Below are 17,043 nucleotides of genomic sequence, written 5' to 3' on the forward strand. Positions count from 1 at the left end.
ACTTCGCGGACGGCCTGCTTGGAGCAGCCTTGCCTCGGGCCCCACCCCCCGTAAACCAGGTGGACGTGGCCTTGGTGTCAGCTGGCGTGGTGTCGGAGGCCCAGCCAGTCAGCGCTTCAGCCTCGTGACGGGGGGCGGCGGGGAGTGTGATCTCGCCGCGCGGCGGCCACGGCACGTCGGTCTTGCCTTCCAGAGAGCTGCGAACATGATCCCGGCTCACGACAGTCCTTTGGCGGCGCTGGCATTCGACGCCAGTGGAACCAAGCTGGCCACCGCCTCGGAGAAGGTACGTCTGCCGCGTGGCCCGACGGGAACCCGGTCTGGGGGCTTTGGCACACTTTCTCGGTTCCGCTCACACAGTCGAGCGACCAGATGGGTTTCTGGGTCGACCGGCTCCCAGACCAGCATGGACGGCGACCCCCGCGGCGGCCGTGGGACGAGCCGCCCGGACTGCGGTGGGAGCGTGTGGGCGACACGCCCCACGTCCTCCTCTGAGACTGCGCTGGCAGGCGCGGTGCCAGGGAACTCGAATGGCAGTGAGGAGTGGACGCGGTTCTGCCCAGGGCGGGTCTGAACACATTTCGGTGCACGTTCTCTCCTTTCCTTCTGTGTCTGCTCGCTTAACAAGACAGTGACCGTGCCGAATGTATCACCTGCATCCTCTTTCGCCCTGCGTGTGTCGTATTTTGCAGAGTTAAGAACCCTTCTAACGGCCGTACGGCACTTGGTTGTGCTTTACCGAGACGTCACCCTGTGGGGACGTTTATGTTCTTCCTACTGTTTAGATTGGAATGATCACATTTGGAATATAGATAATAGTGTGTTTGTCTTACATACAGACCTTTTTTGTGCCTCTCGGTTCACTTAAGAGATTCCAATGAGCAGACTTTCTGGGTTCAAAGGATGTGGTTGTTGTAAGGTTCTCCCTGCACAGCACAGGGCGACTCCCTTCCGCTTGGGCCTCTTCTCCCTCCCCCCCCCCCCCCCCCCCCACCTTCTTGACACCGGAGGAGCGTCACTGTCTTCCCAGCTTGGCTGCTACGTCTTGTTCCTTTGCAGCTCCTCTGGTCTCCTTAATCTCGTTCTCCTCTGTTCCGGCTTCTTCTGTGCAGTTCCCTGCTGCCTAGCTGTGCTTTGATGCTCGCTCACCGACAACCTAGGTAGCCTGCCTCCTGTCTCCTCTCCCCTTGAGCCAGCCAACCACGTAAGATTTGAGAAAAGCCCGCTTGAACTCTGCCGCAAGGGTCCGCCAGTTTCAGTAACAACAGCGCTGCCATCTGTGACTCCCTTAGTCACCAAGGACACAGGTCTTTTATATTCATGACCCCATCCCATCCCCCAGCAAGGTACACATATTCTCATTTCATATTGAGGGTTCAGAGAGATTAATCATTTGCTCGGGGTCACCAAGCTGGGTGGCAGCAGAGGTTTGGACTCCAAGCCTGGCTTTGCTTTTAAACACCACTGGACGATTGCGTCGTCGCTTTGTTCGCTTCTAGGGCAGTGGCGGTGAGCTTCTGTCACCCCTTGGGTAATAAAGTCTCGTCTCCGTAGTTCTCATCAGATCAGAGAAGCACCCTAAAGCATTTTGTGGAGCCTCAAGGCCGGTAAAAACAGAACTGGAGCTTTCTGGACAATGAAGAGCAATCTTCTGATTTGCTTTTAGCCTGAATACTCTTGGTGCATGGGGTTAGCCCTTGGCGGCATCCCGTCCTGCGGGGCGCTGGGCCGTGTCCAGCTATATGCTTGATCCTGCATTCAGTGGGCACAGCGAGGCTCCTTACCAGCTCACCGTTAATTAGTATTACGCAATAGGTATGCCATTAAAATAAATTTCTACGTCCGAAAATTTAGACTACAGAGGACAAAGCCTTTGCTGTGGTTGTTGTTGTAGATGAGTGTGCTATTTTATCCTTTTCAAGTCTCAAGATTGGCAAACGCATTTGGTATCTTTTTATCCAGACAGAATCACTATATTTAAAGAACGTTTTCCAGAAGGAAACGATTCCTGGTGTTCTGTAATTAGGTTGCTTATAGCTTATTTATTTATTTATTTATTTTTACTATTTATAAACACGTCAGATATCATAGAATGGTTTTCACACTAAAGAGTTTGAACCTTCCAAAACGCATTTGGTGTCAGGTGACCCTCTGAGTAATTCTTCCTGCCCCCGCACATTTGAGATACTACCTGTTTTCAGGTTTTCCTAGGAGTCTCTTCCCTGTGCGTTCTATGACCGTAGCTTGTTAGCATTCTTGGAACATCTGGATGTCAAAAGCACCACTCGTGCTCACTCTCTTGGCTGTTCTGTCTTACTCTCTCTGATGTTCAAGTCCTGTCCTTCCAGGCCCACGTCCCCGTTCTCCAGGGCAGCGGCGGGAAACTGGCATCTTGAGAAGGGCTCATCCCCACACGGGGAAGGAGGGCCGCTCACTGCTCGTTCATACGCTCCTTTGTCTGAGTCATATGGGTTTTCTTAGTGTTGGTCGTACCATGTATAAGTTGGGACTTACTCGTTTTTAGGCCATTAAGTAACACTTCCAGCCAATGGTTCCCTTGATCAGTAACTCAACCTGAAGCAGCAAGAGAGGCTGTCCGGGTGGGGGGTTTGTGGGGGGGGGCAGTCCTTGAACCTCTCAGACCACCGAGTGAGGTGATGCTTCCTGATGTGCAGCAGGGTCGGCTCGTAAGAGTTTAAACTTCACGTCACGTAGAAGGACCAGAACTGTTGCGCACTTGACTCCAAGGGTATCGGGGTTTAGAGCAAGCAGGGAGTTACAGCGGCCGCATTTGAAGAGAAGCGTAAACGTCGAGTACGCAGTAGAAGCGGGAACTGTTCCCGTGGGCAGAGTGGGGTGCTGCTGGCGTGCAGGGGGCGTGTGGAAGCTGCTGGTGAGTGGCGCCCCTTGTGTTTCCTTCACAGTCTGATGTGAAGGAGACAGAAGGCTGGGCTTACTCGGTTAAAATCCCTTTTTCTTTCCTTTTTCACCTGTCACAGGGGACCGTGATTAGGGTGTTTTCCATTCCAGAGGGACAGAAACTCTTTGAGTTCCGGAGAGGAGTTAAGAGGTAAGATACAGAAGTCCCAGAACTGGTTTTGGAGTTGACATTTGGATTTCGGGTGTGTGTTCTCTGGATCGAGTGGAAACTTAAAGCAGCCCTGAGAGCCCCATTTCAACGCACAAGTGTTTCTCAACCCAGCCAGACGGTCAGAGGGGACTTGGGAGTCGTCCTGGCGGGTAAAGGAGCACGTTTATAATGCCAGCTGGCTTTCTTCTGTCTGCCACCCCCGCAGAATGGAGGGCAATGGCCAGGCAGCCCGAGAATGAGGAGGAAGCGGCCTGACTGGGCCCCCTGGAGCCAAGTGGTTTCTTCGGCCTGCCCTGAGGTGGCAGGCCCGTGAGTTCCCGGCCTGCTCATCACGCTCCTGTCTTGCTCCTCTACTCAGAAAACCCCTCAGCGTTTGGTGCTCCCTCCACTAATCTCCCTGTCCGGCTGCACACCTTGCCGGCTCTGTACTTGGCACCCCCTGGGTCCTCTTCCACAGGACTGGCTCTAGGGCTCTGGTCCCTGTCCTGAAGGGGCCACCGATAGTGCCCACCCCAGGGTGGGAACTGGGCCGGAAGGTTTTCCAGAACCTGCAGCTGTTGGCCACCCCCACTTCTGGGAACCTTGCGTTGTGCATCAGCACTCCCTCTCATCCCTGGGGTCCTTCCCAGAGACGGCACACGCGTGCTTTAGGGTCCCGTCTCCAAAGCCAGATGCCTCAGTTCCTCCCCATTACTGCTTCCTAGGTTTCTTGCCTTTTTTCTCTTGGTTTTCCTTACATTCACCTTTCTCGATTTTTCTACTGCTGCTGCTGCTCCATTTTCTCTCCCTGTGTCTCACTTCTGCCCTGGAGCCTCTCCTCCTGTGCTGTGCGGCCCCACAGGTTCCCACAGGCTCCTGAACCGGGTTGTCTGTGTGCTGGTGGGTCCACCTGTGTGTGTGGCCCGGGCTGCTCTCCTGACATGCACCTGTATTTCTCCTGCCTGCTGGATGCTGGGCCCCCCGGTGACCCACCAGAAGGTGCCCCCCATCTGCCCTTCATCGCTCACGTGCCTGATCTTGGTGAACACCGCCATCATCGACCTGGTGCCTGGGTCAGAGGGGCTCCACACTGGCTCCTTTCTCCCATTCAGTCAGGTGGCAGGGGTGTCGGCACCCTGGGTCAGTCCCACCAATCCCCTGTCCCCTCCGCCCCTGCCCTCCCAGTTCGAATCACCGCCGTCTGACCTCTTGTGTGCCTCGGTCTCTGTCGTCGGCCCCTTCGGTCCATTCTTCAGACCGTGGCCCAGGTTGCTCTTTGAGGGTGTCAGTGTCCGTAAAGCACACGCCCGTTGGGGGAGTTCCAGGTGTGCCTCCTGCCGGCAGGGCCGACCGCAGACCCCCCCAGCCGTGGTGCGTGAGGCCTGCCGTTCCCTGCTTTTCCAGCTCGGCTGCCCTGGCCCCGTGGCTCCCAGCTCCGGCCACACTGAACGCCCGCTCCTCAGAGGGAACTCTCTGCACGGGGTCTCGCCTGTGCGGTCTCCTGTGCTGGGTGTCAGTCTGTGACCCGGCCGACTGCTGACCCTCGCGTGGCAACAACCCTTCCCTCCACGGGTCTCTAGCGCCGCCCACTCGTACTTGCCGGCTCTCCTTTCTTGCGGCAGATTACTGTCCGCGAACTCGGCTCACCGAAGCTCCGTGAAAGCAAGAGCCCTTCCTGATTTCCCCGCTTCATCCCCAGAGCTTGGCCCGACACCGGCACTTCACAGGCACCCGTTAAACATGTACTGGCCTGACGGGGCAGACGCATCTTGTACTCCTAAGTGTCAGGAGCAGGTGCAGGTTCATTTGAGGCTTTGGGATTTTTACAGCGGTTTTTAAGATAAACTGGAGCGTCAGCGTGTTCAAAGTTCCGCTTTCCTCTTAGATACCACCAAGGTTGCCAGTCTGCCTTGCATGTTAAGAATTGCTAGGATTTGAATTATTGGACTTTGTTTTATTAACCTGAGTGCTGTAAATCCTGCCTGATTCAGCTAAAACTGGTTTAGTGAAGCCCTGAATCCCTTTGTTATTTGGAATTTCAAAGAAAATTAGCCAGCAGTACGGTAAAGAATTGCTCTTAATTTATTATCTTTAAAACATTTTTTTTCTTCAGAAAAATTTTTGAAAAAGCGTCTGGAGAGGAATAAGAAAGATGTCTGTAGACTCAAGTATGCCAATTCCGAGAACTTTTCTTCTCTGACTTTAAAGTCCCTGGAGAAAGGTTGCTAATCGCCCCTTGGAAGTTTGCAGGCGACCGCGTCACTCAGGCCTCTTTTGCTCACCCGCAGGTGTGTGAGCATCTGCTCCTTGGCCTTCAGCATGGACAGCCTGTTCCTGTCCGCGTCCAGCAACACTGAGACTGTGCACATCTTCAAACTCGAGACTGTGAAAGAAAAGTGAGTTGAGTTGCAGAGACACGTTTGTTTTTAAAAATATATATATATATATATACAAAGCACTTTCTCCACTGACTGGGTGGAAATTCCAGCACGGATGTTGTCCTGCCTTTAGACATTTTTGCCAGTAAACACCCCGGAGCTGCCTCTCGAGTGTCACCAGATGTGGGCTCAGCGGTGAAATGACTTCCCTGAAAGATGAGGCAGTGAGGCAGGACAGGAGGTTGGGGGACGGGGGTGGTGTGAAGAGGGACGTCCTGGGGTCTGTGCACATGTCCCCTCGTACCACTGCCTTTACCCACACAAGACGTGGGAGTGCGTGCTGGCTCCAGCCTGCCCACAGGTGGTTTCTGCATTTAAAGCAGTTGATTTAAATTCTGCGTTACTCTGACGGGTGTGCGCAGCGAAGGAGAGGTTCTTTTCTTAACTTTTAAAAAGACACCCACAAGGTTGAGTGTTGTTAGTTCACGTGCTGTCTTACTCAAAGGAATATTTACGATAACTTAACAAATGCATCCAGGTGAACAACAACAAAATCGGGCTCTGGGGAAATAATTGAGATGTGTGCTCATGAGGTTTCCGTAGACTTCCTGTTGAAAAGTTCTGGGGCGGAGGGCGGGTCGTGAATCTGGCCCCGTGCATTCTCACTTCTGCTGCAAAGTGGGGAGCCTGCCCGTCTGCCACCTTCTCGTGTGGCCCCCTGGGGGGAGCAAGGCTCTTCTAGGTTCTGAAACCTGACAGGCCTCCTCTGACCCTTCTCAGGAGATGCGCCCACAGCGTCCCCAGTCTCTTGAGACTTCGTCGTTCTCTACGCCCCTTTTTCCCGAGGTGTGGGGAACCCCTCTTCCAGTTTCAGGGCTGATACTTGCTTCTGTGAGTGGGACCTGGTCATTGTCCTGGCGGAGAGTCTGCCTTTGTGTATCTGATAATGGTTCTTCCTTCTAGACCTCAGGAGGAGCCCACCACCTGGACCGGGTACTTCGGGAAAGTGCTCATGGCGTCCACCAGCTACTTGCCCTCCCAAGTAACAGAAATGTTCAACCAGGGCAGAGCCTTTGCCACAGTCCGCCTGCCTTTCTGTGGCCACAAGAACATCTGCTCGCTGGCCACGTGAGTAGGGACAGGGGTCACCTCTCTCTCTCTTGCCAGGGTACATCCAGTCAGGAGCCTGGTCTCGGATCACTGCAGACGGTGGAGGTGTGGCCCCGTTAAGTTGCTCCCGGCCCGGGAACAGCCCGGAACTTAGGCCTTTGCAAAGCTTGGTCAAGAGTTAGGTGGAAGTGGAGGGAACCCCCAAGTGCCTCTTCACCGTTACTGGACTGAAATGCTTCCCCTGGGTTGTTCTGATCCAAAAATTCTTCCTCTTTCTGTTTCTGTTGGGAATATTGGTCGTGTTACTAAAGAAACCGCCTAAGTCTGGACTATAGGAGGCCGCCAATAGTTAACCTCTTGGGACCTACAAAACCTGCAGTGTGACCTAGTCCAGGGCTGTCTGTGTCGCTCTGGAGTGGGGCTTCAGAATGCACAAGGCGCCTGGTGAGCTTCGTCGGATTGTCCAGAGTGTAGCCACGCAGGGAGATACTGTCTTGAAAATTCCGCGACAGCACGTCTTCGTGATTCCGTGCACATAACAAACGTTACTTGACCTCCTCTTTGTCCAACTAACGTAGTTGAAATATCTACGCTTAGCATTCAGAGAAGCCACGGAAGTGGTCTTGTTCCCAGCTCTTCTGTGGGCTTGGGTGTCGATTCGCACGAAGTGCACCCGCAGCCCCCATGCTGTGGCCTCAGGCGGCGGGCGGGCGCCATCTCTCTTCTCACCAGTGGAGCGCACGAAACTAACTCTGCTCCTTTGGGGTGTGGGGTGAGAGGCCTTCCTGGCTGTGCCACAGGCGAGGCTCCTGGTTTACCAAGAATGTTGTATGAAAGCGGAGGTCCTAGAATCGGGCTCCTTCTGATTCTTCCTAGAATTCAGAAGATTCCCCGGCTACTGGTGGGAGCTTCCGACGGGTACTTGTACATGTACAACCTGGACCCCCAGGAGGGAGGCGAGTGCACCCTGATGAAGCAGCACAAGTAAGTGGGCCTCAGCCGGCCAGCACCGCCAGCGCGGGCACTGTGATGTCAGGCACCCCCCCACCGCCGTGCGTTTGCCCGGTTCCCCAAGGCCAGTGACACAGACGGGCATGTGCCCGCGGGGCCGGCCTGTGCCGCTGAGGAGACTCCCTTGCGCAGACAGAACTGGGTGAGGGCGCGGGCCCCGGCTCTCGGCGCCGCTCTGCTGGTGGCCCAGTGCGGTGACTGTGTAGAGATTGGACAGGCGGCCGGCGCTGTGCTCGTCCGTCCCCGGGCCGGGCCGGGCCGACTGAGGCGGGGACTTAGCCTTTTCCAGGAAAGGGATGACGCTCTTGGTGTCCTCCACGGTGCACTGAGCGTTCTTGGAGAGCCTGCTGCCTCAACGTGGGACACAGGTGTTCTCTTCGAAAAGAAGAAATTCGTATTTGTTCATTGGGAAGAGTGCAGTTTGCTGTTGCTTTTGCTTTTTTTGAATTACGCAGGAATTCCCCAAACAATGATACTATAATACTGTAACGTTATAACTGGGGTCTTTTTTTTTTTTTTTTTTTTTTTTTAATTTTTTTTTTTAACATTTTATTTATTTTTGAGACAGAGCATGAATGGGGGAGGGGCAGAGAGAGAGGGAGACACAGAATCGGAAACAGGCTCCAGGCTCTGAGCCATCAGCCCAGAGCCTGACGCGGGGCTCGAACTCACGGACCGCGAGATCGTGACCTGGCTGAAGTCGGACGCTTAACCGACTGCGCCACCCAGGCGCCCCTGGGGTCTTTTTTTTTATAGCAGATTCTACTTATGATCCTCAGTCTTAAAAATGGGAGATTATCTCAGTGGGTATAACTTTCACCAGATTTCCCAGGTAGAAATCTTGGTGAGAAATCCGAATGAACGCAGGGAATGAGCTTCTAGTCAGCACAGTGGAGGGAGCGCACACGCGTGTCCGTTTTGGGTGAGCCTGTTGGGTTTTCTGGGCACTTCTGGCCCCACAGGCCCACGAGGCTGAGTTGTGAGGACCCCTGACGGCCTAGACGTCTGTTTTCCTCCCTCCCTCCAGGTTGGACGGCAGCATGGAGACCACCAATGAAATCTTGGACTCGGCCTCTCACGACTGCCCCCTAGTGACGCAGACCTACGGCGCGGCTGTCACCACAGGTACTCACGTGCCTTCGTCTCCGACCAGACTTGGTAAGGGCTGTGCCGCAGGCACGGAGGTAGATGTGTATGGCCCGTGCGAGGCGCTGCTGCCCCCCCCCCCCGCCCTTTCCCCTGGGCGGTGCCCTGAGGCAAGCTGTTGGCAAGGTTGGGGGGGGGGGTTCAAGGCTGACCTACTTGTATTCCTTTCGAAGGAGGAGTAGTCATGATGGCTCAGGCTGCTTTGGGTGCATGTGAATTGTCCCTGGCTTGCTGCTAAAATATTACCCTCAATTTTGACGTCGCCAAGGGGGCGCCCTTGGTCCTGTGTGATCGCTCACCGGGCGAGCGTGCGGCACCCCCTTGGCACTGGGAGGCACTGGGGCCCTGGGAGGATGGGATTGTAGGCCTGCCTTCGGGGCCCCTCCTGCTGCGGGACAGACACAGGGGAGGCCACCCAGGCGTCCACCCCACCCCCCACCCCCAAAACCACCTTGACCTCAGGGGGGCAATCCTGTCACTTTGCTCCCACGGGAGACTGTAGGTGTCACCATCGCTCTCTGCGGTGAAGCGGCCCTTTCTGTCGGGTAAGGCCCTGGTGTCTGGTGACGAGCACCCCGCATCACCAGTTCGAGAACTGTTCCCACTCTCCGGTCTGTGGAGGAAAATTTGCAGCCTGGTTGTCAGGAAGCCCCGTTTACTGTGTAGCCATCTCGTTTGACGTTTATGAATTTTGGAAAATATCTGATTCACCTGGGGCTGCCCAAGGCCGCGAAAGGCTTGTAGTCAGAGAGGGAGCACAGTTCAGACTTAGTGTGCGCCGTGGCCTGTAAACACGCCGACGGCCGTGTCGCCATGCGGCCTCCGTGGCCGCTGGCTGCCACCGTCCTGCCTCCCAGCCCCTGAGCGTGGCCACGCTGTCTCTTTGCAGCCTACGCCGACGAGCTGGGAGCCGCGGGCGGCGCGTGTCTGGAGGAGGAGGCCAGCGCTCTGCGGCTGGAGGAAGACAGCGAGCACCCCCCTATGATTCTTCGGACGGACTGAACTTGACCTGTGAACTCTGACCCCTGAAGCAGAGGACACTGGCTTGACAGAGGACTTTGTGTTATGCTGCTATGAACTTTGACCTGAGTTGGGGAGAGGACGGCAGACACTTCAAAAGAAAAAAAAAAAAAAAAAGATTGTAGCCGTAGTGTCATTCCATACTGTCGAGAAATACATTGTTTTCACTTCAGTGGCTTTTAATCCCGCTTAGGAATCTTAGCTTTTCGTTTGTTTTCTCTTTTTGCCAAAATTAACTGTTCGGTGAAGCCCTTGAAACCTCCTTGCTTTGCATGCATTAATGTGCCAAGCCAGCAGAGGAGAGGAGAGCTAGAAGCCACTTTACGACACCCGCAGTTGTCTGGTTTTTAAAATCTGTATATAGTGAGGAGCGTCCTCGGGGGACGGCAGCATCGCGCAGTGGTTGTGGGTGTCCAGGCGGACCTGCTCGGCGGGTCCAAGAGCCCTCTGTGGGCTCGCCAGGCTGGGGCGTCAGCCGTGGGGAGGAGTGCTCACTCCCCGGAGCCCCTCCCGGGCCCTTTTCCCCGTTTTATTTTGTTAATTAAATTCTTTCCAGATTGGATTACTCTGGGAATTCTTGCTTGTTGGACTTTTATTTTGTTTCTGGCCTCATTTTCCACGTGGGTATTGGAGGAGAGCGATTCTTTCTGGCATTAAAAACCTTGTATTCAGACAGCGCGTGAACTTCAAAGAGCACCCGGGAAGGCCAGCGCCGAGGAAAGTGGTCTGGTTTGTGTGATTAAATTATCTGGTCTTTAATTTTCCTGTTGAATAACCGGGGGGGGGGGGGGGGGGGGGGGGTTGTTTGTTTTTAGGGAATTTAGTAGCGGCTCCCTGGACCCACAGAGCACAGAATTACAGCGTGGTGGCTACCCGAGTTGTCCTCTGACCTTGAGCCCCGCTGACTGTCAGGGGCTCTCCTCACCTTCGTCAGAAGTGGTAGAGAGAGCTAGAAATGGGGAGGTTGGCTCTGAGCGCCTGCCTTCCAGTGTGATACGTGCCTTTTCCATTTAGTCTTACGGAATTGTCCGGCAGAGTGACGCGGGGCTGTGGTCACGGGTCCCAGTGTTTGCCCAGCTTCCCTTTTCGTTTTCACAGCCTGAAACAACCGCAGATACCTCAAACTCTGCATTCCAAACCAAGACACCTAGCAGGTAAAGTTTTGAGGCCGTTCAAACGGAGTTAGTGGCATAAAGGATCGTGGTGGATTCTGTGGAATGGTGACAGTTAAGGATAGAAGTGAAAAAGCAAAAATGTGTCTGCCCTCCCTTTTCCCTTTGTCAGGCATTTGAACCGAGGCGGGAGAGGGGCAGAGGCATCTGCTCCGGGTTGTATTTGTCTGGTCTCGGCAGTCATGCGGCCTGGAGAAGGGGGAGAGGCACCTGCTCCAAGTGCCTGCGGCTGTGTGCCCAGCGGTTCAGGTAGAAAGCCTAGGTGCAGGGGGCACCCAGAGTAAGCTCTGACTGTGGCAGAAATCTCCAGAAACGCCAGTTGTGGCAACGAGTGGATGTGCCGTATTAGTCGAAGGTGAGGGCAGAATATACTCTACTTTCCTCTGAAGGCTAGAGGCTGGCACGCCTGCCAGCGTGACCCACAGTCACAGGGGTGATAGGGTGTGCGTCTGCTGAGCCCCGCGCAGGACACGGCCTGCCCAAGTCAGACCCGGAAGGCCCACTCGCTGTTCCTTCTGGAGCAAGGCGTTGCACTCTATGTCTTTGGTGGTGCATTGGCCAGGGTGAGTGTTCACGGGAAAACTAGTGTCAGAGGCCACGTGGCGGACGTGGGGCCCTCAGCTAGGGTCTTCTGACTACCAAAGAGAGAGCTGCCTTTCCTGTTGTGTGTTCAGTATTGCCGAGCTGGGTACCTTTGCGTCGGCCTGCACGCTTGTGGCGACGTGAGGAGTCACGTCTGCTCTGTGGTTCCTCCTGGCCAGGAGTGCGTGGCTTTGTCTGTCTTTGGGATTGGTGGCCCTGTCAGCCGCCATCTCCTCGATGGTGGGACGGATGCTTAGAAAAGGTGGCCTGAGTGGCTGTGACTGTCACTGCCTGCCCTGTTCCAAGGGGCACCGACAGGGCTGGCCAGGTGCTTCTTTGTGCCTGGGCATCAGCAGGCCAGAGGCGCATGCGGTGGGCGCTGGAGAGGACAAATCTGGGAGAAGCCACTGAGATGCACATTAGCAGGACACTTGCTGCCGCACCCGAAGCTTAAACAAACAGGACCCCAGCCGAACCAGACGGGGCACTGACGTGCTGAACTCCAAGCCGTACGCAGATAGTAACTTTATTATGTCCTCACTTTCCGAACTTCCAAAAGAATCACGGGGTAGGAAACAAAACCTGGAAGCCTGCTTCATAGAGCGGTGTGGACTGGGACCAAACCCTTTGTGTTTCCTAAAGCAGCGGAAGCCACAGGCAGGTGGAAGCTGGAGCCGAAGACGCCTGCGGCAGCCCCCGTTCCTGGCACCGTACTGTCAGCTGGCCTGGGTGGGCCTGGGGCCTCGGTCTCCTCCTGTCCCTGCCCCGAGGGGCCGCTGCCTAAACGGGACATGCATGCTGCAAATGCCCGGTTAACCTTTGAAACAGAAATTCGTCTGACCAAATGGAACCGATGGTTCTTCTTCGGTTCTCGTTTGAATACTGAGCCGGTGGGAAAGGTGAAACGAGAACAGTGTGAGTATAAGGCCCAGTCAAGGTCACGTGGCTCCCTGTTGTCCCTGCCTTTCCCACTCCCGGATTCCAGGACCCTGAGCAGCTGCGGGAGTGGGTCTTGGGCAGGAGGGTTGCTGGGGGAGACTCCACGGTCACCCCAGAGCAGACTCCCTTCCGCCGGCACAGGCCATAAGCTCGTGCCTCGTCTGTCCCCCTCCCCTGCAGCCCCCGCCCCCCCCCCCCCCCCCCGCTCGGCAAGGAGGGGCTCCTGGGCGCTGCCTACTCAGATCCATTTGGGGAGCCAAGGGGAAGATGGTGGGTCACGTACAGAAAAGACTAGATGTGCTCAGGTCACAGGCCAGTCAGTGGTGGGAGCTGAGTTCCGGGCTCATTCCCGCTGTCGTCCGAGGTTTTGTGCGGCCGTCTGCAGGGTGTGCGTGGGCCATGCTGGTTTGGTTTTGTTTGTCCCCTGCCCTATGTGTCTGTAGGTCCTGTCTTGTGCATGCGGGGAATGACAGGAGCCCTCGGCTAACATGCGTGTATGACTCTGTAGCTAGTGCAGCTGAAAATCCAAATATGTTACTTTACAAGTGTACTTAATTCTTAAACTGACGGTGGACGGGCGGAAAGGTTTTGGATCGGGTTCTGTGGTGTCCGACGAAAAAGAGTGCGTTCAAGCCATTGGTATTCTGTGTGGGAGGAGCGCTTTCTATAGAATTCTCTTTTGTGAGTGACTGCTTTCCTACTGAGAACGTACAATGACAGCTCATTGCCAAGCCGGTCTCACTGATGTATATTTGGGCTCCTACCAGGTCCTGACCCTGGGCCCGTATTGTACCTTTTCATTCTGCGGATTTTGTGAAGCACAAAAAAAATTGGATTTTGAGGCGTGGCCAACCCTTCTTATCCTTCCCCGATATCTGACCAGGAACGTCTTTAATTTGGAAAAATTAAATCTTTTTAAAGCTCAGAATTTAAAGGAACTGTTTCGATTCCTCACTCCTATGTTGTATCATTCTTTACTGAGTTGTAATTTCTGTTCCTTCTTACATTTCCTTTGTAGGTGAAGCCGTTGTATGTGCTGCCAGTGTATATGGGTGGGGGGGGGGGGAGGGAGGGAGGGTGTGTGTGTGTGTGTGTGTGTGTGTGTGTGTGTGTGTGTGGTGCACGTGCGCATGAGGGGGGAAGGTGTGTGTGTGGGCGCACGCGCACGCCGTGGGGAAACGTGCTTACCGATTCCACATCCGAGCGGAAGGCCCCTTGCTGTTAGCGTTTATAACTGCATTAAGAAATTAGAAGCTGCGATGTCCTTTTCTTCGCGGCCTCGTTGCCGCCTCACAGGCCCTCCATCTCATCTGTCTCGTGTTTCAATGCGCTGTCCTTCTGCCTCGAGCACTTGGGCAGAATATCAGAGTCCTGAAGCCCAAGTGACATCTCATAAAGGTTTTCCTCCGGAGCTGATTCCTGTCCTCTGTGGAACCGACGACACGCTCCCGTCCACTAGTGTTCTCGGCCTCATCTGCCAGATGTTCCCAGGACGCCGCCCCTCGCGGGCTGGGCAGGGTTGAGCGGGTGCGTGCGCTCGCCCCGCCCCCGAGGCCGTGGGGTTCTGTTTGGGGAGGAGGCTGTAGCGGGAGGAGCTCCGCCCGCACCCCTGCCTGGGCCTCGCTGTCAGCTGTCACCGGGGCGCAGCGCTAGTCTGGAGGCTTCTGTCGGCAGCGCCTCCTCCTGGGCACCGGTTTGCTGTGCCACAGACCTCCCTCCAGGCTGGAGGACTCGTTCCTTTTTACGTCGAAGGCGGAGACAGGTCTAATGTCCTGAAAAGGCGTGCCGGGACCCCAGCAGGTGAGATTCTGAGGGGCCGGCTGCCGGAAGCCGTGGGGGCCGCGTCCCTGCTGGGACCGCACGCCGTCGGTCTGGCAGCCACCGTCCTGTGTGAGGGCGCTGACGCAGCAGTTCGGTTTGCGGGGAGGCACACGAGACCCCGTGAGTCTTTGCACGCGCCCACGGTCGTCGTGGTTTTTTTTTTACAGAGAACATTTGTAATTTTTTTTTCCTCCTGTGCTTATTTCAGCGGATTGACACAAAGATGCATCTGAGTGCCTTTAGAAGCGTCCGGGCCTTTTGTCTCAAGGGAGCGTGAGGCGGGGTGGCTGGGGCAGAGCGCGTGGGCTCTTTGCTGCCCCTTTTCTCCCCGGAGGACACCCCTTGACCTTCCCCAGTCTAGTCGGAGTCTGTCGGGCCCAGGACACGGGCGGGCTCAGACGTGTCCACGCGGCGGGAACTCCGAGATGGGCGTCGCGCGAAGGCACGCAGGTCCTGTAGGGATTGAAGCGCTTGAAACAAGAAGGCAGGGTGCATATTAAATGGGGAACGTTACAAACTCCAACCACCTTTTCAAATGATGCCCTTGGGATGCCCTGTTCAAACCAGCTTTCCAGAGAGCCAGCCCCAGAACAAGCTCTTAAGTAAGATAAAGTGAGTTTCTAAAAAGAAGCCCTTAGAAGTCTCGCCCTGCCTGCCCTGGTCACCACTGCAGTACCTGTAGTAATGGGGGATAATGATGTTAGGTGGCTTCTAAATGGAGCGCTCCCTTCCATTTACATGACTTCCCAGCTGCGGCCGGTCACCGGCTCCCCCCGGGCTGGTCATGCTCATCGCATAGCCTCTCGGGGAAGGAAATGCCAGGCCACGTTGGCTGTGTCACTAGCTACGCTCTTCAGAGGGAACGGGGTTTGGGAGGTCATGGGGACAGACCACACGGGGCTGTGTCGCTGCTGGCCGTGCGCTCCAAGGGGACCTGCCTTCTCATCCGTTCCGTCGGCGCGGTTGTGACAGGCGGGAACACGCCGTCATTAACTTGCTGGATTTGAACTTAAAGGTAGCTACCCTGTTGTGCCTCCGGGGCTTAGACCTTCCGGCTTACTCTGTTAACGCTCACCGACTGCAGTGGCGGGTGAGAGCCACGGTTGCTGGGCTCCTCTCTAAATAAAAAATGCAAATAAAACATGGTCTGTTTGCGATTACGCTCCAGCAGCAGACTGTTTGGAATCCCTCGAGGTAAGGTTTTCATAATGGGGTGGACGGCTGTCCCGCCTCACCCGGACATGCCACCTCGCCCTGACACTGTGGGTCCCTCTCCTCGGCCCTTCAGTGAGGTTGGGCCACTCTCCCACCTGCCCCACAGCGCGTGACACGTGGGGAGCAGGCCCACAGAGGGGGCCCTCGCCGTCCTCCTCTGTCTTAGCTGCAGGGCCGTGCAGTTATCTGTGCGGTGCGGGCCTAGAGGCCCCGTTTCCTGGGCGCAGCACGCAGGAGGCCTGCGGGCCGGTGTGGGAGGGGGAGCTGCCTCTGCCTCCTGCCTGGGAAGCGGGCGTGCGGTGGTCCTGGCACACAGGGGTGGGGTCCTCCTGGTTGAAGCCCCTCCCACCCGCTCTGTGTTCAACATAAACATTGGTAACGGTTTTCTGATCATAAACGCAGAGGGTCTGTGCGGACAATTCCGAAAAAAATAGGGATGGATAAAGAGGACCGAGGCCACCTCCACCCCTACCCTGAGCTGATGCAGGGTTAACGTTTTGGTGTGTTTCCTTCCAGCTGCTTTTCTGACGGCATTTTATAAGTTGATCTCTTTACATGATTACGCAGCTCTGCCGCGACATCGTCTTCTCCCCCAACTATTAACGGGGGTCTTATCTTTCCAGTCCCCACACTGGAATCTGCTCTCTAACAAAGGATTTGTATGGGGGGCACAGAGGCCGCCTGAGCGAAGGTTTACGGTCGCAGCCAGAAGACGGCCAGGAAGTGTCGGACGGCAGGGGCGTGACGTTGCGTGAGTGCATGGCGCGTGCGTGTCTCGCAGCTCAGGAGGCGGGGTTTCCCAGACCGAGGGGCTGACGGGTTCTGTGTCTGGAGGGAGCTGCTTCCTGGCTCACAGACCACGTCTTCTCACTGCGGCCTCGCAAGGCGGGACGGGCAAGGGAGCTCCGCGGGTGTCTCTTTTATAAGAACACTAATCCCATTCGCGAGGGCTGCACCCCGAAGTTAGGATCTGACCTATGGATTTGGGGCACACTCAGCCTACAGCAGGGGAAAGGTCACCTCCGATGTCCCAGCCACCAGGACTCTCTTCCGGGTTCCCTTGGGCAGCCGGATGTGACGTCAGGCAGGTCTTCAGGCCTGGCGGGAAGTCTCCCCTACCTGGGCACCCCTGCTGCACACCCACAGCCCCGTCCTCCCGGGTCACCTCACTTGCAGCCTGCAACTTCCTCAAATACGGAACATTTCACTTAGGATCCATGAAGACTCGACAGACCCATGAATGGAGGAAGGAATGAAAAGACTTTTTGTTGGGTTTTGCAGACAGCCCCACTGTCCCAGAGGATATATTTAGAAGAGGACATCTACGTACATTTTTCTCTTGGCTTTTCAGGAAATTCCCACGTGTCATCGTGGCCGTGTAGTTTTCCGTCGGGCGGAAGTGACATTGACATCACTTGTTTACATGTACTTCTCTTGCTGGACGTGTGGGTCTTGCTGGACGTCTCCAGGTTGGGGCTGTCCGAACATCGTCGCTACAAACATTCTCGTATACGTATTTGGGGACACTCCTGTGGGGTTATTCCCTAGGAGCGGGGTGGCCGGGGCATGAGGTATACCA

General features: G+C 55.6%; 1 protein-coding gene across 3 annotated transcripts in view; it reads left to right on the top strand.

Moving 5' to 3' along the window:
- WIPI2 (WD repeat domain, phosphoinositide interacting 2) overlaps positions 1-10,309 on the top strand; it is a 40,686-nt gene extending 30,377 nt beyond the window's left edge. For 2 of the 3 annotated variants that reach the window (XM_045461997.1, XM_045461999.1), the window contains 7 exons: positions 194-286; positions 3,000-3,070; positions 5,359-5,466; positions 6,412-6,576; positions 7,435-7,542; positions 8,597-8,727; positions 9,605-10,309. In XM_045461997.1, the coding sequence (XP_045317953.1) occupies positions 194-286; positions 3,000-3,070; positions 5,359-5,466; positions 6,412-6,576; positions 7,435-7,542; positions 8,597-8,727; positions 9,605-9,717 (789 nt within the window). In that variant the 3' untranslated portion in view covers positions 9,718-10,309. The remainder of the gene's footprint in view (positions 1-193; positions 287-2,999; positions 3,071-5,358; positions 5,467-6,411; positions 6,577-7,434; positions 7,543-8,596; positions 8,728-9,604) is intronic. The other variant, XM_045461998.1, reaches the window with a different exon arrangement.
- Positions 10,310-17,043: the final 6,734 nt, after the last annotated feature.

The sequence above is a fragment of the Leopardus geoffroyi genome, chromosome E3, assembly GCF_018350155.1.
Source record: "Leopardus geoffroyi isolate Oge1 chromosome E3, O.geoffroyi_Oge1_pat1.0, whole genome shotgun sequence".
Taxonomy (NCBI): domain Eukaryota; kingdom Metazoa; phylum Chordata; class Mammalia; order Carnivora; family Felidae; genus Leopardus; species Leopardus geoffroyi.